This window comes from Dunckerocampus dactyliophorus, chromosome 14 (genome assembly GCF_027744805.1).
Source record: "Dunckerocampus dactyliophorus isolate RoL2022-P2 chromosome 14, RoL_Ddac_1.1, whole genome shotgun sequence".
In the NCBI taxonomy this organism is placed as follows: domain Eukaryota; kingdom Metazoa; phylum Chordata; class Actinopteri; order Syngnathiformes; family Syngnathidae; genus Dunckerocampus; species Dunckerocampus dactyliophorus.
The window spans coordinates 15,201,277-15,215,207 of record NC_072832.1 but is presented as its reverse complement, the minus strand read 5'-3'; the positions used below and the strand labels follow the sequence as shown (position 1 = coordinate 15,215,207).

The following is a 13,931-nucleotide window of genomic DNA, read 5'->3' as shown; positions in this document are numbered from 1 at the left end:
CAAGGAGATCCCACATCAGATGTTTTTCACACGGCACAGTGGAGGGGGTACCATCATGATCTGGGGTGATTGTTCCTTCAATGGAACAATGGAGCTGCAGGTTGTGCATGGGCGTCAAACTGGCTATGTGGAGATGTTGCAGGTGGCATCCCTCATGACTGAAGGCCCTCGTCTGTGTGGTAAAGACTGGCTTTATCAACAGGACAACTCTGCAGTTCACAATGCCTGCCTGACAAAGGACTTCTTCCAGAGGAATAACCTCACTCCCGCGTGTTCCCCTGATCTAAATCTAATTAAGAAAATTTGGGCATGGATGGCGAAATTTGACAAAAATGGCCATCAGTTCATCTTCACTATCTGGAGCAACATTCCCACTAGCCTCCTGGAAACACTAGCATCAAGCATGCTCAAACCAGTTTGGGGTGATTGCAGAGTCAACTAACAGAAAATCCCTGCTGAACTAAATAGCAGCACTGATTGCTCATCAAATTCAGTTATATGTAGTAAAGACATTGCCTGTGTACCAAACAGGAAATGGGATCACTAAAATAAGTGCACCAAACATAAAAATTAGGGCTGTCAATCCATTAAAATGCATCGATATGCATCTAGATACACGGGTTAAGATGCGATTCAAAAACGATATATTTTAAAAACATTTGACGATTTGATACAATTCAAAGGTTACATTTGTTGATGGAGACATTAATCTCATTATAAAATAAAGAGGCCAATTCTATAAAGGTGGCATTCTTACAGTATTTCAAATGTGTAAAAGAGCACATCATGTCCCCAAGCATGCTGTGAGGCAGGGGTCCCCAACAAACGGGCTGCAGGAAATGTTCAGGCGCAATGATTAAAAAAAACAACAAAAAAAAACACTTAAAAAAATAAAATAATTTGTAAATAACTACGTAAAATTTTATATCAAGTGATATCAATTTTGGAAATATGGGCCATTATTTTTTTCCAAAAAATAATATACAGCTAGAAATCCTCCAGTATTTGCATGTTTAATGCAAATAATGTCCCATTTTGTTCGACGATCGTGGAACACACCTTGAAAGCTCCTGTATTTTTGACTCTGATCCTTGTGAGTCGTGTCACGACTTGTGAGCTTCCCTCTGTTCCCTCAATAAAGCCTCTATTGAATGCAACTTCAGCAGGTCCTTGAATCCTGGCATCTCACAATACACTGAGAGAGCAAAACATCACGCCCACTAGTAGAGTCCCAGTTGAACTGAATAGCAGCACTGATTGCTCATCAAACCCAGCTGCACTCGTAACACTCACACTGAAAATAAAGGCAGTCTATGGTGCAAACAGGAAATGAGAATACCAAAATTAAGAGCACTAAACAATACTAAAACAAAAAAATCCCCAAAACTATCAATACAACCTGGCACGCAGAAAGTGAAACATTTGCCCCATCATATTTTTCATAAATGTAGTACGGTTCTCAGAGGACTCGAATAAAGCTGACCGTTATTTCTAACAATTTAAAAGTGCTCCGAAAAAAACATTCTTAGGACCAAAGCTACACATTCTGTGGTCCGGACTTCCGTCAGGGTCCTACCTTAAAACATATTAGTCTCTTTCACGCTGCAAAATTGGTGCGTCAGTGCCATAACAGTAGATCCCGCATGCATTTGTCTGTGTCTTTCAAGCAGAACCCAGCAAGGCAGGATATTGCAGCAACTGTGTGCACTTTCACACAGCAAGAATTGCTTTAACGCAACTTGGAGGAAGAAGTGGGGTGAATGTCAAACTCCGGTCCTGGCTTTGTGAGGTACACTTTCACGTAGGCGCCCTCCTGCCTCTGTTACAGCCCTGATACTACGGTATCTCCAAAAGTCAGATTACCCTTAGAATTCACCCTCCAAAAAGCGGACTTTTACAGGCAGCGTTTTACATTAGCCCTTGACCTGATTGAACTCCACCAAAAACTTAACAATTACTGCTTTACTGCAGCTGAAATCACTTTAAAACTACTAGAATTAAGCTGCACACTCACTATTGCTGACAAAGTGGACTGATGTGAATTGTTGTAAGTAATGCGTGTTTAAGAATAAATGCATATTAATGGATGAATGGATGAGCGACAGTAGTGCAGTACAGTAGTGCTATATTAGAAACACCAATGCAAACTGCACTGCAACAACTGAATGAAAGCAAGCTCGCGCTTTGCTAGTTTAAAGTACATTAGAAAATGATTAGATAATATACAACGTGGTAAAATAGGAGCCAAGGTTGTTGTCTTTGTAAATAAATGATATAACAGTCACGATAGATAATAGTAAATATAAAATAATAGTGAAAATAATAAGTGATGAAAGGGTTGATAGTTGAGAGAAACATAGATGGATAATGAGTGAGTACAGACAATGTACTCATGGACATGGCGTAGACATGGCGTTGTATGTACACAGTGGTTCAGGACTCTTCTTCCTTGTTCTTTATAAACATCAACTGCTTGTACTGTTTCTTCAAATCGCTAATTTTAGTGCATTGTTTGTGTTCCTTACTCAATCTGTTCCATAATTTGAGTCCGCATACTGAAATGCTGAAAGTTTTTAGCGTTGTTCTTGCATGTACTGTAAGTGTTTTAAGTTAAATTTTTCTAGCTCGTACGTCTCCTCTCTTGTTGAGAGGAATTGTATTACGCTTTTTATTGTTTACTTTATGCATAATTTTAGCTGTTTGAACATTTACTTGATAAACACATTTTAATAATTGGGATTTTAGGAGTAAAGGGATTGTATGTTCTCGATAAGCGGGATTATGGATTAAACTAACTGCTCTTTTTTGTAGTACATTTAGTGAGTGTAGCGTACTTTTATAGTTATTTCCCCATATCTCCACACAATAAGTTACATATGGTAATACCAGATAGCAATAGAAAGCATGGAGTGATTTTTGGTCCAGGACAAATTTTGCTTCATTCAGTATTGAGTTATTTCTCGCTACTTTATGTTGTATATTTTTAATGTGAGATTTCCAGCTCATCTATTATGACCCCCAGAAATGTATTGTCATTCACCCTTTCATTGTCTTCTATTTGCCTGTAAGTATCCTTTCTGCTATTATCCAATAGCATGTTCTTAGTTTTACTTAGGTTCAGGGATAGTCTGTTTTTATCAGATCATCTTTTTAGTATATTCTTTTCATCCACTTCTGTTGTTCCTGTTAATGCACTTCATTTCATAACCTTCCAACTCAAAGTCCATGACCTTGTCCACATTAATCCAAGTTCCTGAGATTGTGATTACTTTGAAAGGTGCCTTGAATTGATTCAAATATTGTCTGATGTTCTCATTTGCATGCATGCTTCTGCGGTTTACGTGGATAATTGACAACTTTAGACAGTATTAAGGTTATTATTGTATTGTTCTTCCGTGTAGTAACAGCAATCATTCCTGAGGAGAAAAAAAAGTTTGTGTCCAGATCTACAGTATGTCTTTTTCCAGTTTCAGTTGTTTGTGGTCTGTAAAGCAAAAGGTGTCCAATTTTAGATCTTCCTGTCTTGCAAGCTCTAGTGTTTTGAGTGTCATTAAATATACTGTAGATAAATACAGTGCTTCTTGTTATCAGTCCCTTGTGGCATGCTCATGACGTCAAACGATAATGAATGTGTCTGTGTAGGCTCTCAGTTGTACAGGAGTTGTCCAATGAGGGAAAGGCTTCTTGAGACGTCATCTGTACTTCTGTGAAGAAGTTGTCGGACGTTTCGCTCCTCATCCGAAGAGCTTCGTCAGCGAACTAACAAGTGCTGGTAGCCTAGGCCTTAAATACAGTAAGAGTGGGTGGAATTGGTGTGCCAACACCCTCCTCCTATTGGTTCCTTACACTAAGACTGGGAGGAGTTGTGGTCTAATCCTCTCCTGCCATTAGCACCTCCGGTCAAAGGTAAGTGTAGCTGCCTGTAGTTGGGTATGAACGACTCTGATACTGGCTCATCAGCATCTATTGTTCTGGCTCGGCCCTGGCTCCACCTCATTTGCATGACTAAGAGCTGTGGGTTGTGGTCTCAGTAACCTGCTGAACACAGGGTCCAAATTAAACCTCAAACCACCATTCTGATTCAATGATGGGTTCTGTTGTTTGACAAAAATAGCTTCCTTTACTCCTCTTTCAAACCATCTGTTTTCTTTGGCCAAAATCTTTACCTCGCTTTCCTGAAAAGAGTGATTAGTTGCTTTAAGGTGTAGATGTACTGCTGATTGAGGACCACTCAAATTGTCCCTGCGATGTTGATAAAGCCTTTTTTGGAGCATTTGCTTAGTTTCCCCAGTAGTGCTCTTTGCATTCCTCATCTTTACAGTGGATGGAATAGACCACATTGCTCTGTTTTTTGTTTGGAGCCTTGTCTTTAGGATGCACACATTTTTGTCTCAGGGTATTTATTGGTTTAAAATAGGTTGGAATTTTGTGTTGCCATAAGATATAGAGTTTTTCGGAGACTCCAGCTACATAAGGGACTACCACTCCTCTCCTTTTTGCTTCTGTGGGCTTTTGGGTTTCTTTCCCTACTATCTTCTTTTGACATTTGTTAAAAGCCCACCGCGGGTACCCACAGGTTGAGAGCGCTCTCCTTTTTCTTTCCCTCAGCACTAGTTGGTATTTGTTCCGCTCTATGTTGGAGGGTCCTAATAACCCCTAGTTTATGTTGTAGTGGATGGTTTGATTCAAAAAGCAGGTATTGGTCAGTGTGAGTGGCCTTTCTAAAGACCTCTGTAAGTAGCTGTCTGTCCTTTCCTATAATTACCTTGCAGTCTAAGAAGGCTAGTTGGTTTTCTTTAGTGTCCTCGCGAGTAAATTTGATATTGGTGTCCACCGCATTGATGTGATCTGTGAAAGACTGAATTTCTTGTTTTTTGATTATGACAAAGGTGTCATCCACGTATCTAAACCAGTGCCTTGGTTTTGTCCCTGAGAAGGATGTGAGAGCCTGTTTCTCCATCTCTTCCATGTACAGATCCGCCACTATGGGTGAGACTGGTGAACCCATAGCACAACCATGAATTTGTCTGTAAATCATTGAATCAGAATGGTGGCTTGAGGTTTAATTTGGACCCTGTGTTCAGCAGGTTACTAAGACCAAAACCCACAGCTCTTAGTCATGCAAATGAGGTGGAGCCAGGGCCGAGCCAGAACAATAGATGCTAACGAGCCAGTATCAGAGTTGTTCATACCCAACTACAGGGAGCTATACTTCCCTTTGATCGGAGATGCTAATGGAAGGAGAGGATTAGACCACAACTCCTCCCAGTCTTAGTGTAACAAACCAATAGAAGGAGGGTGCTGGCACACCAATTCCACCCACTCTTACTGTAGTTAAGGCCTAGGCTACCAGTACTTGTTAGTACGCTGACAAAGCTCTTCGGATGAAGAGCGAAACATCCGACACCTTCTTCACAGAAGTACAGATGACGTCTCAAGAAGCCTTTCCCTCGATAATGAATGTGATCCTTCACTCTGCATCATTCTAGTTTTTGAGTTGTTTTCCTTTTCCATGTTGTCGTGTTGATATGATCTTTAGTATTTTTCCAGGTCCTTGATGTCCTTGACAACAAGCGCTCTGGCCTCTGGTGCTCCATTTAAGTTGATGAAGATTTTGCGGTTGGCACTCCAAGTACCTTGGCTCTTTCCCTGCTTCTTCATATCACGTGCTTTCTTGGCAATTTCAGCCTTGCGTTATGTGAGATGCTCATTCATATAGACGTTTGTTCCTCTTAGCTTTATAACCTGTTTCAGCAGTGCGGTTTTAAATTTCCTGTTGGTGAACTTGACGATGATGACGGGTGTGGTGTTGTTTCTGCCATACAGTGGGATGCAAGTATGGATGGTTTTGATATCTATGTCCACCTCCTTTGAATGTAGAAAAATAGCAACTTGTAACTCCGTTGAAGCGACATCCATGTCATGTGGTTCTTCCTGATACGTGACTGCCCTGGAATATGACCTGGGTTTAATCCGAAGCCCCGTCATTATCACATTGTTCATTTGTGTTTTCTCGTGCATGTCATCAATAGTGATCTTCAGATGCTCAGTGATTTTCTCTTTTCCTTCACTATCTTGTTTGAGAGTGGCGCTCAAGGCAGCATTGCTATCCTGTAATACCTTGTTCTCCATATTCAGGCTTTTAACTTCATCCCTCAAGTTTTGAACGTCCTGTTTTCTGGATCCGATGTATTGTTCCAGGTTATCCAGCCTTGTTCTGTATTCTTTTCATTGTTTTTTCCAGGATTTTCTGTTGTAGCGATTCCATCATTTTCTCTTGTAGCACTGCCATATACATCAACATTCCCTCACGTAGTGAATCCGCATGCGAGGACAGTTGGTGCTTCAGGTTTGTAAGTGCTCCCCAGCCGACCTCGTCATCAGATACTACTTTTATTTTGGCATTGTTGCTGTTGCTAAGCAACACCGTGTGGCGGTTAGCCTATTAGCTTGCCTTACAACGGCTGTCTGTGTTTAATATTTGTTTATTTCGGCAAGTTCGTACCTCTCACCAGTCCGAGTTGAAGCCAGAGGTATCTCTTCTGTGTTTGTGATCACAAAGTGTGGTCAAGGAGATGCCGAAATATTTTAAACCTCCAGCATTGTTCCTAAGCAGCCGCCGTTCAGCAACTAGCCGGTTAGCTCGCCTTGCAACGGCTGTCGGCACTTATTATTCGTTTATTTCGGTGAGTTGGTTCCTCTCGCCAGTCCAAGTTGAAGGCACAGGTGTCAGCACACTCTTCTGGATTTGTGATCACAAAGTGTGGTCAGGAATATTCCAAAAATGTTAAAACTCCGATAGCAAAAGCGGAGCTCTTGCCAAAAACGTCCTTTCCAATAAACAGGAAGTGATCATATTAGTTATAAATCATGCTGTTTAATGGTTTCATACGACTTACGATTAGTAAAAAAATATCAATGTTTAAGCAAGTTTAAGCATAAAAATGTCTAAACTAACTAAAATACAAATATAATGCATTCAGAAAACTCATTCAAAGACGTTGTGATGATATGTAGTATTCTACACTGGTCACTAGGTGTCAGTAATGTTACTGTAATGTTTGGTGAGACACACAAGCACCAGATTTGATCGCCGGAACAACAGACTTGAATGGAAGGTTTGAATGATCTCACAATAATCTCTACTAAAAACACGGGCTACTACCAAGCAAAAACTCAACTTTTAACCCATGACATCCCTTCCTGACCACCTGCCAGTCAACTCCCCTCACACAGTCTTAAATGACTTATTTTCTGTTTCTGTTCTGTCTACTATATTGGTAATACGAGTGTAAAGGTGGCTATAGGAATGTTACGTTGTTTCTTGTCTAGAGGGCTCTAATAATGTTAAAAAATCGTATTTAGAAGGTCGTAAACAGGTTTTCTATGCTCTACTTACAAAAATATTTAATTTATGAATAAGGCATCCTACTTTTCAAATTCTTCATACCCAGGCCACATTTTTAGTTAAAAGTCAAAGTTTTGAATTTCAATTCTATTTATTATTATAATAAAAAAATATGTTAGGGATATTAATGAAAACTATTAACCATTTTCACATATTATTCTTTTTAAATTATTAATATGCCTGATCTTTTTGGACACTATCTTGTCTCTTTTCCAGCTGAAAGATACCCATTCAATTAATTTTTAAAAAAGTCTTTAGAACTCCAAATCTGACTAGTGTATGAATGATTTTGGTCTTTTGGCATTACTGTCATCCAACTAACATGGTTTTATATACAGTACATGCAGCAACTGTGCATTATGGACTGGTGTTGTAAGAGATTAAATTGTTACTTGATGTTGTTGTGTGTTGTGTAAGGTGCAGCGCCCCCCCCCCCAACCCCATTGTGAACACATGTGGCCAGACTATGGGCGTGTGTGTGTGTTTGTGTGTGTATTCCATAATATAGAGACGCCAACTCCAGATGAGATTCAAGCAGAGCTGGTGTTTGGCCACCATGCAGAGAATCGATGTGGGAGTTGCTGTCATGCTTGGTGAGTGTCAGTCGTTCTTCTTTGCCATTGGAGCAGCTAATGATTTCAGAATGAGTATGTTGAATGATTATCTTTTAGCCGAAAATAACATGTGAAAATGGTAACGTGTTAAACACGCAAAAAATCTACAATTTAAGTAGGGATGTTCGATAATTGGCATCAAAATAAGACATCGGATCATATCAATCGTTTTTTTTGCATGTGATGAGCTCCACACAGCAACAAGCTTGCTTGCTCAGTATGTCCACAGACTGAAATGCCTTCAGATTGTATAGATGCAATTTGCAACGACTGCAAAAGGCTGCGAGTGGGGAATAAGGTGTCTTCCATTAATACTTCTAATCTACTATCACACCTTGGGAAGAATCGCATACATTTGTCATACAAACAGCAAAATAATAAGCGAAGGGAGATTGCCCATTGTATGTACTTTGTTCATGTACTGTTTGTGTCACATCGAAATGTGCAGCTTTCCAAACTCTATCAGTATTGTGTTGTATTGTTGACAGCATTATTAAATTGGATTCTTATTGGTGAATGTATTCAAAAGTCTAACCTATCTTACTTGTTGATAGTAGCAGAACATGTTATTTTAATTAACTGTTGGTCATGATTTCTTAAATGACTATTTTGTTGAGGCAAAATGTTTCAAATAAATATGACACTTTTTCTATAACTTGTATTGCATATTCCAGTATTTGTATTATTTTGCACTGCGACCAGTCCAGGCTGTAGCCCGCCTGTCGCCCGAAGTCAGCTGGGATAGGCTCCAGCATACCCCCGTGACCCTAATGAGGAGAAGCGGCATAGAAAATGGATGGACGGATGGTATTATTTTGCATATACAGTGTTTATTTGTGACATGCATCCAGTGGCATCACAGTAAAAGAAGCGTAATGTGTTGTTGCTGCCAATATCGGTATCTGCTGATATCAGTATTGGTAATGAAGTGCTGGACAATATTGGTACATCGGCTATCACTAAGAAAGACAATATCGAGCATCCTCAAATTTAAGTCAAGTTAAAAAAAATCTGTTTTGTATTAGAAGTGACAACGCAAGCTTCATATTTAAGTCATTTATTTATTTATTTTTTACCCAATAATGGCTTCCTTTTCATAATGAATGAATTGTATTTTTAGAACAATAAAAAAATAAGGTATGGGTCAGCAATAGTTCCTACGTTGGGCTTTGGGCATAAAATTTTAGAGGAAAAAAACAAAGATGAAAAAAACAGGCCTCAATTGACACCTGAGCTGGACATTGGACACCCCTACCCTAGATCAGTGATTCTCAGCTGGTGGGTCGGGAACCAAAAGTGGGTCCCGACCCACTTTTAAATCCTATTTACTGCAGTTTTGATATTTAATTTCAATTTATGCATTATTTGTATGCATGCATTTATGTTTCCCCTCATTTTCTTGATAAAATGCCTCAGGAAAATGCCTCTAAAATTCACATTGGACATGTAATTATGTGTTTTAATGTTTCAAAAATAACAAAGACGAGTTTAACAAAACAAATACATTTGCTTGGTTTAACGTAAATAAAAGAATAAAAATAAAAATGAGACACAACTTAATGACCAGGTTGAGATCATTTGAGAACCCCTGCTATCTAGATGATATGCTATAAACTAAATTTGCATGCTTGTGTTACCAAAACAAAAAGTACAAATCTCTTTTGCCACTTTCCAGTTAAAAGATACCCATTCAACAAATAAAAAAATCACTTGAACTCAACATTTGTCTCGGCTGTGAGTCATTTTGGGTTCTTGTATTTTAGGATTTCTGTTGGCTGACGTATGCAGCCTTGCCAGCAGCACACGCTCTGACTGTGTGATCCATATGGACACGTGCATTGCACATGTGTGCAAAAACCAAGAGGCTCTTGTCAGAATCATCTGTGAGAGTAAAGGTGACACATTTAGAAGATAGCTTGAAATGAATTACAGGTTGTTGCCTTACTGAAGAAATAATGACATTTCCTCATAGTGTGTGCAGCGCCTTGAGGCTCTTTCATTGAATTGCTTCTTAGTTCCAACACAACACGTTTGAGTCATAGCCTGCAGCGAAGTGTGTATAACCACCACTTAACCACCTCCCTGTTATATATTCAACAGCAGCAGATGCATGACAAACACCTGTTCATTCACTTGCATGTCAAAAACCTGTTTTTCTCTGCTGGGCTTGTTTTCCACCCATAAGGATGCCAAATTACAGATCCAGAAGTGTGTAACGTGACTATCCAGGCTGTATTTGACCAATTTCCTCAGCTGAGAGAGTGTGTGTGCGCCTTGGAGGAGGGACTTTGTAGCGCCATACAAGAGCTGGTGACACAATGCAAGCCAAAGCCAGGTGCAGTCTTTTCATAATGCTCCACATATTCCATTTGTTGTTTACCAAAGGCAATCACCTTTGTGAGCAGCAGGAATAACAAGCTTTCAAATGATTGTCTTATTATTTGTGCAGCAGCTCCACAGATGAGAAGCACACGAACTGACTGGCAGTCAAGCACTTTAATACACTTTGGTAATGAATTATTCACACTCAAATAAAACAATTACGTGACACACAGTCATTCCAAGCACATCTTTTGTAGATGATGATGCTGTTGGATACTGCACAGACCAAATGAGGCTTTGTGTGAGCGATGCTGTGTGCAACAAGTATCTGGCACGCGTACTTCAGGCTTGCATGGCGGGCCAGTGTGACCCTGACCGCTGCGGACGAGAAACTCAACATTTCTATGCAAGCATGCCACATAACATCGCAGAGATGTTGGTCATGTGTGAATGTGATCCTTCAGACCACAGCTGTCTGCAGATGAAAGCTACGCTGCATGGCAGCACATGCAGTGATGACACTTGGATCTGTCAGGAGTCAGTCAGACACTGTGTTGAGGACCAACCCTGCAGGTACGTCCTATATGTTATTAGGATCGTTTTTGCATTATTTAAAGGTCTCCTATTATGCAAAATAAAAAAATAACATTAGAACCAAACTAAATCGATCATCTCCCTCACTTGTTTGCGCCACTTTTGAGAGAAGAGGCGCTCACACACGTCATGTTTTCATGACATCATGAAGGAAAGACCCTCACCGACTCTCCCCCACTGACATGATACCACTTCTGACCTGCCTCTAGCTAAATGTGCCAGCCCTGCGTAAACACCCACCATTTCACAGAGGAAAGCTTTGAAAAAAAAGGCATAAAAACAGGCTTCACTACACATCTTAAAATAACACCTGGATCTCAGCTACAGAAGCAGGAGCCGGGTTTGATCATTTTGTTTTATTTCAGCGAATAGACTAACCTAGCATAATGTTGCTGTTATGGGACTGAAATGTTAGCAATGTTGCTCACATGGCTATGCTAGTGTTGCTAACGGTTGTGTCCTCCTGCCCCACTCCTTAATGATACGTTGTTATATGTCATATATGACATCTATTACGTTGGACACGTGCAGAGTTATAGTGTACAGCGGAACCTTGGTTAGCATCATTAAGCCGTTCCAGAAGGCCAGGCTCAAGCCAAAATGTACGCTAAACAAAAAAATGTAAGAAATACAGTGGAAATTTGGTTAGTGTACACCCCGATTTTTTTGGTTAACGTCAAAAATTAACGCCAAAATTTTGCCTCCGTTTGCGTACATTTTCAGGTTGTTGTAGAATATGGCGTGCGTCTTCTCATGTTTTTTCATACACAGTGTGAGTGAAACAAGACAAAACGTGCGACAAAGACACAATGCGGCAGAGCGATCAATACGGACACTACCTTCATGTTTTGCCATGAGTTATTTCTGGAATTCAATAGTGTTTTTAATTGTCTTTTTTTTATACTTTATTTTTTATTTTTTCAAAATAAAAGCAAATATAAATAGAAATAGAAATAGAAATAGAAATAGAAATATATTGCCATTGCAACCAATAAAAACCACCATATTATACAGTGAAGTAAAGTGCGTGGAGATGAGTTGTGGAACCCCTATCCCTTTCTTTCCCCTCTCAGAAGTAGCAACATTGTGGAGCTATGAGAGGAATCTGTCACTGAGAGAGCTCCTCTGGTGGGATTGATCTTAATTTAGACACTGTCCTCTGTTCTACCATCGCCTCACCACCACAGACTCCAGGCTCGTCCCAACCACCGAGCCTGCTCTCCAAATGAGACGCTCCAGTCTGTGTGTGTTCTTTTTCTTTTCACTGTCCCCCAACAGACTGCTGCATAGAAAAGTACACTGGACACTATGGACTGATAAAACATATATAAAAGCTTGGAGCAAACATTAGAAGAGGCGAGTCTCCTAAAAAAAAATGTCTATACGATTTGGCAGTGCCATACCCCCTTTGTCCTTTCTCGCCTGCAATGTTGCAAATTTAACTGTTGGCTTTTGATTACGCCACACAAATCTTGAGTTTGCTTTGTTCCAGTGTCTAAATTTCTTTTCCGGTACATTAACTGGTAAGAATTTAAATAAATAAAGACGGCTTGGAAGCTGGTTCAACTTTACAGCCTCTATTCTGGAGCAAAAATCAAGGACTTCCCATCTCTGAAAGTAATTTCGAATAACTTCTCAACATTAGTATAATTGGCATTATATAATTAACTCCAAAGCACTTCATTTTTTGTGCATCCCATTTCAAGTTGTATGGCTTCTCTGTAATGGTTATGAAAGACATTTTTAATGTCGTTTAGGTCATAGGTCAGTTTATCTGTATCTGGGTCTCTAATTATTCCGTCCATGCCCAAAATAATCTTGTCAAACAAAGAACATGATGTCAGCCAATGGTGGAGCATATAACGTATGTTAACTAACCTTCCAATCTCCCAGTCACAATGATATATCGTCCCAGTCACAATGATATATCGTCCCTCTTTGTCACTGATTACTTTTGTGCATGCAAATCTCAGTTAGAAAGGAGAATGGTCACACCTTCCTACCACTCTGTGGAAAGGCACTGTCAAAATCATTTTGCTAACCTAATCTTCTTAGCTTTTCATTTTCCTCTTCCGTAATTTTGTCATGACTTTACAACTGAGTTAATTAGATTATTCCTGTTTAGCGACAATATTCTAGTGTTATTCTGCATCACCCCCAATATACATTTATTTCGCAATCCAGGCCCCAGGACATAAAAAAACATATGAACCGTAAAACACTGGGAAAAAACAAAACCCTGAGACTCTGAAAAAAAGGGGTATACCAAGCTATCCCTCGTTGACCCCTGTTAGTGGTAGAAGGGCAAAACACCTCAATCCTGAAGGGGCCCCGCGAGTATTTCCCGGAAGCGGAGATTACACCATATTGTATGCTAAACGTCAAATGTACACCAACTGAGGCAAAATGTAAACCAGATTCCACTGTATATGTAAAACATGCGTAAAATGTGCAATAATAGAGGAACACATTCTGTCGCAGACAATGGGCAGCACTGATTAGCGTTAAAGCTACACAAACCGCATGTTCCCAGTCACATTTAAACTCTCTAAGCTCTCTAAATTCCAGCATCAAGGCCAGATTTTTGGCAACACCCCTCCAATACACAATTGTGGGACCCCTGAGACTTATTTAAAATTGTTGAAAAATATACTACGGGACTTTTGAATCCCTGATAAATCTGTCTGTATGTCTGTCTATCTTGTATGTTGTTGTGTTGCAGAGAATTGCTAACAAGCTTCCAAGTCAAATGCTGGAGTCCCGAGGAAGCATCGTGTGATGAAGCTCTTCAAAGTGAATGTTTCAGTCGCATGAATCCATCAGTCATTCTTGGAGGAGACTTGGACTGCAGAAAGGCCTTTGTGGCCACCGTGGGCACGGCACTGCACCACCCGTGCACATGTAAACAAGTGCGCGGTCCTGATCTCCTCACCTGTAGCATGATACATGATGTGCTTCACAACAGGTCGCACTTCAGTGAGTGGACTCTGTGG

The 13,931-nt window shown here is 40.0% G+C and overlaps 1 protein-coding gene across 1 annotated transcript in view; it reads left to right on the top strand.

The window, feature by feature from the left end:
• Nucleotides 1-7,862: 7,862 nt before the first annotated feature.
• The window catches only part of gfral (GDNF family receptor alpha like), an 8,197-nt gene continuing 2,128 nt past the window's right edge, over nt 7,863-13,931 (top strand). The window contains exons 1-6 of the mRNA XM_054799003.1: nt 7,863-8,001; nt 9,786-9,917; nt 10,208-10,357; nt 10,472-10,531; nt 10,602-10,917; nt 13,661-13,914. Of these exons, the coding sequence (XP_054654978.1) occupies nt 7,932-8,001; nt 9,786-9,917; nt 10,208-10,357; nt 10,472-10,531; nt 10,602-10,917; nt 13,661-13,914 (982 nt within the window). The 5' untranslated portion in view covers nt 7,863-7,931. The remainder of the gene's footprint in view (nt 8,002-9,785; nt 9,918-10,207; nt 10,358-10,471; nt 10,532-10,601; nt 10,918-13,660; nt 13,915-13,931) is intronic.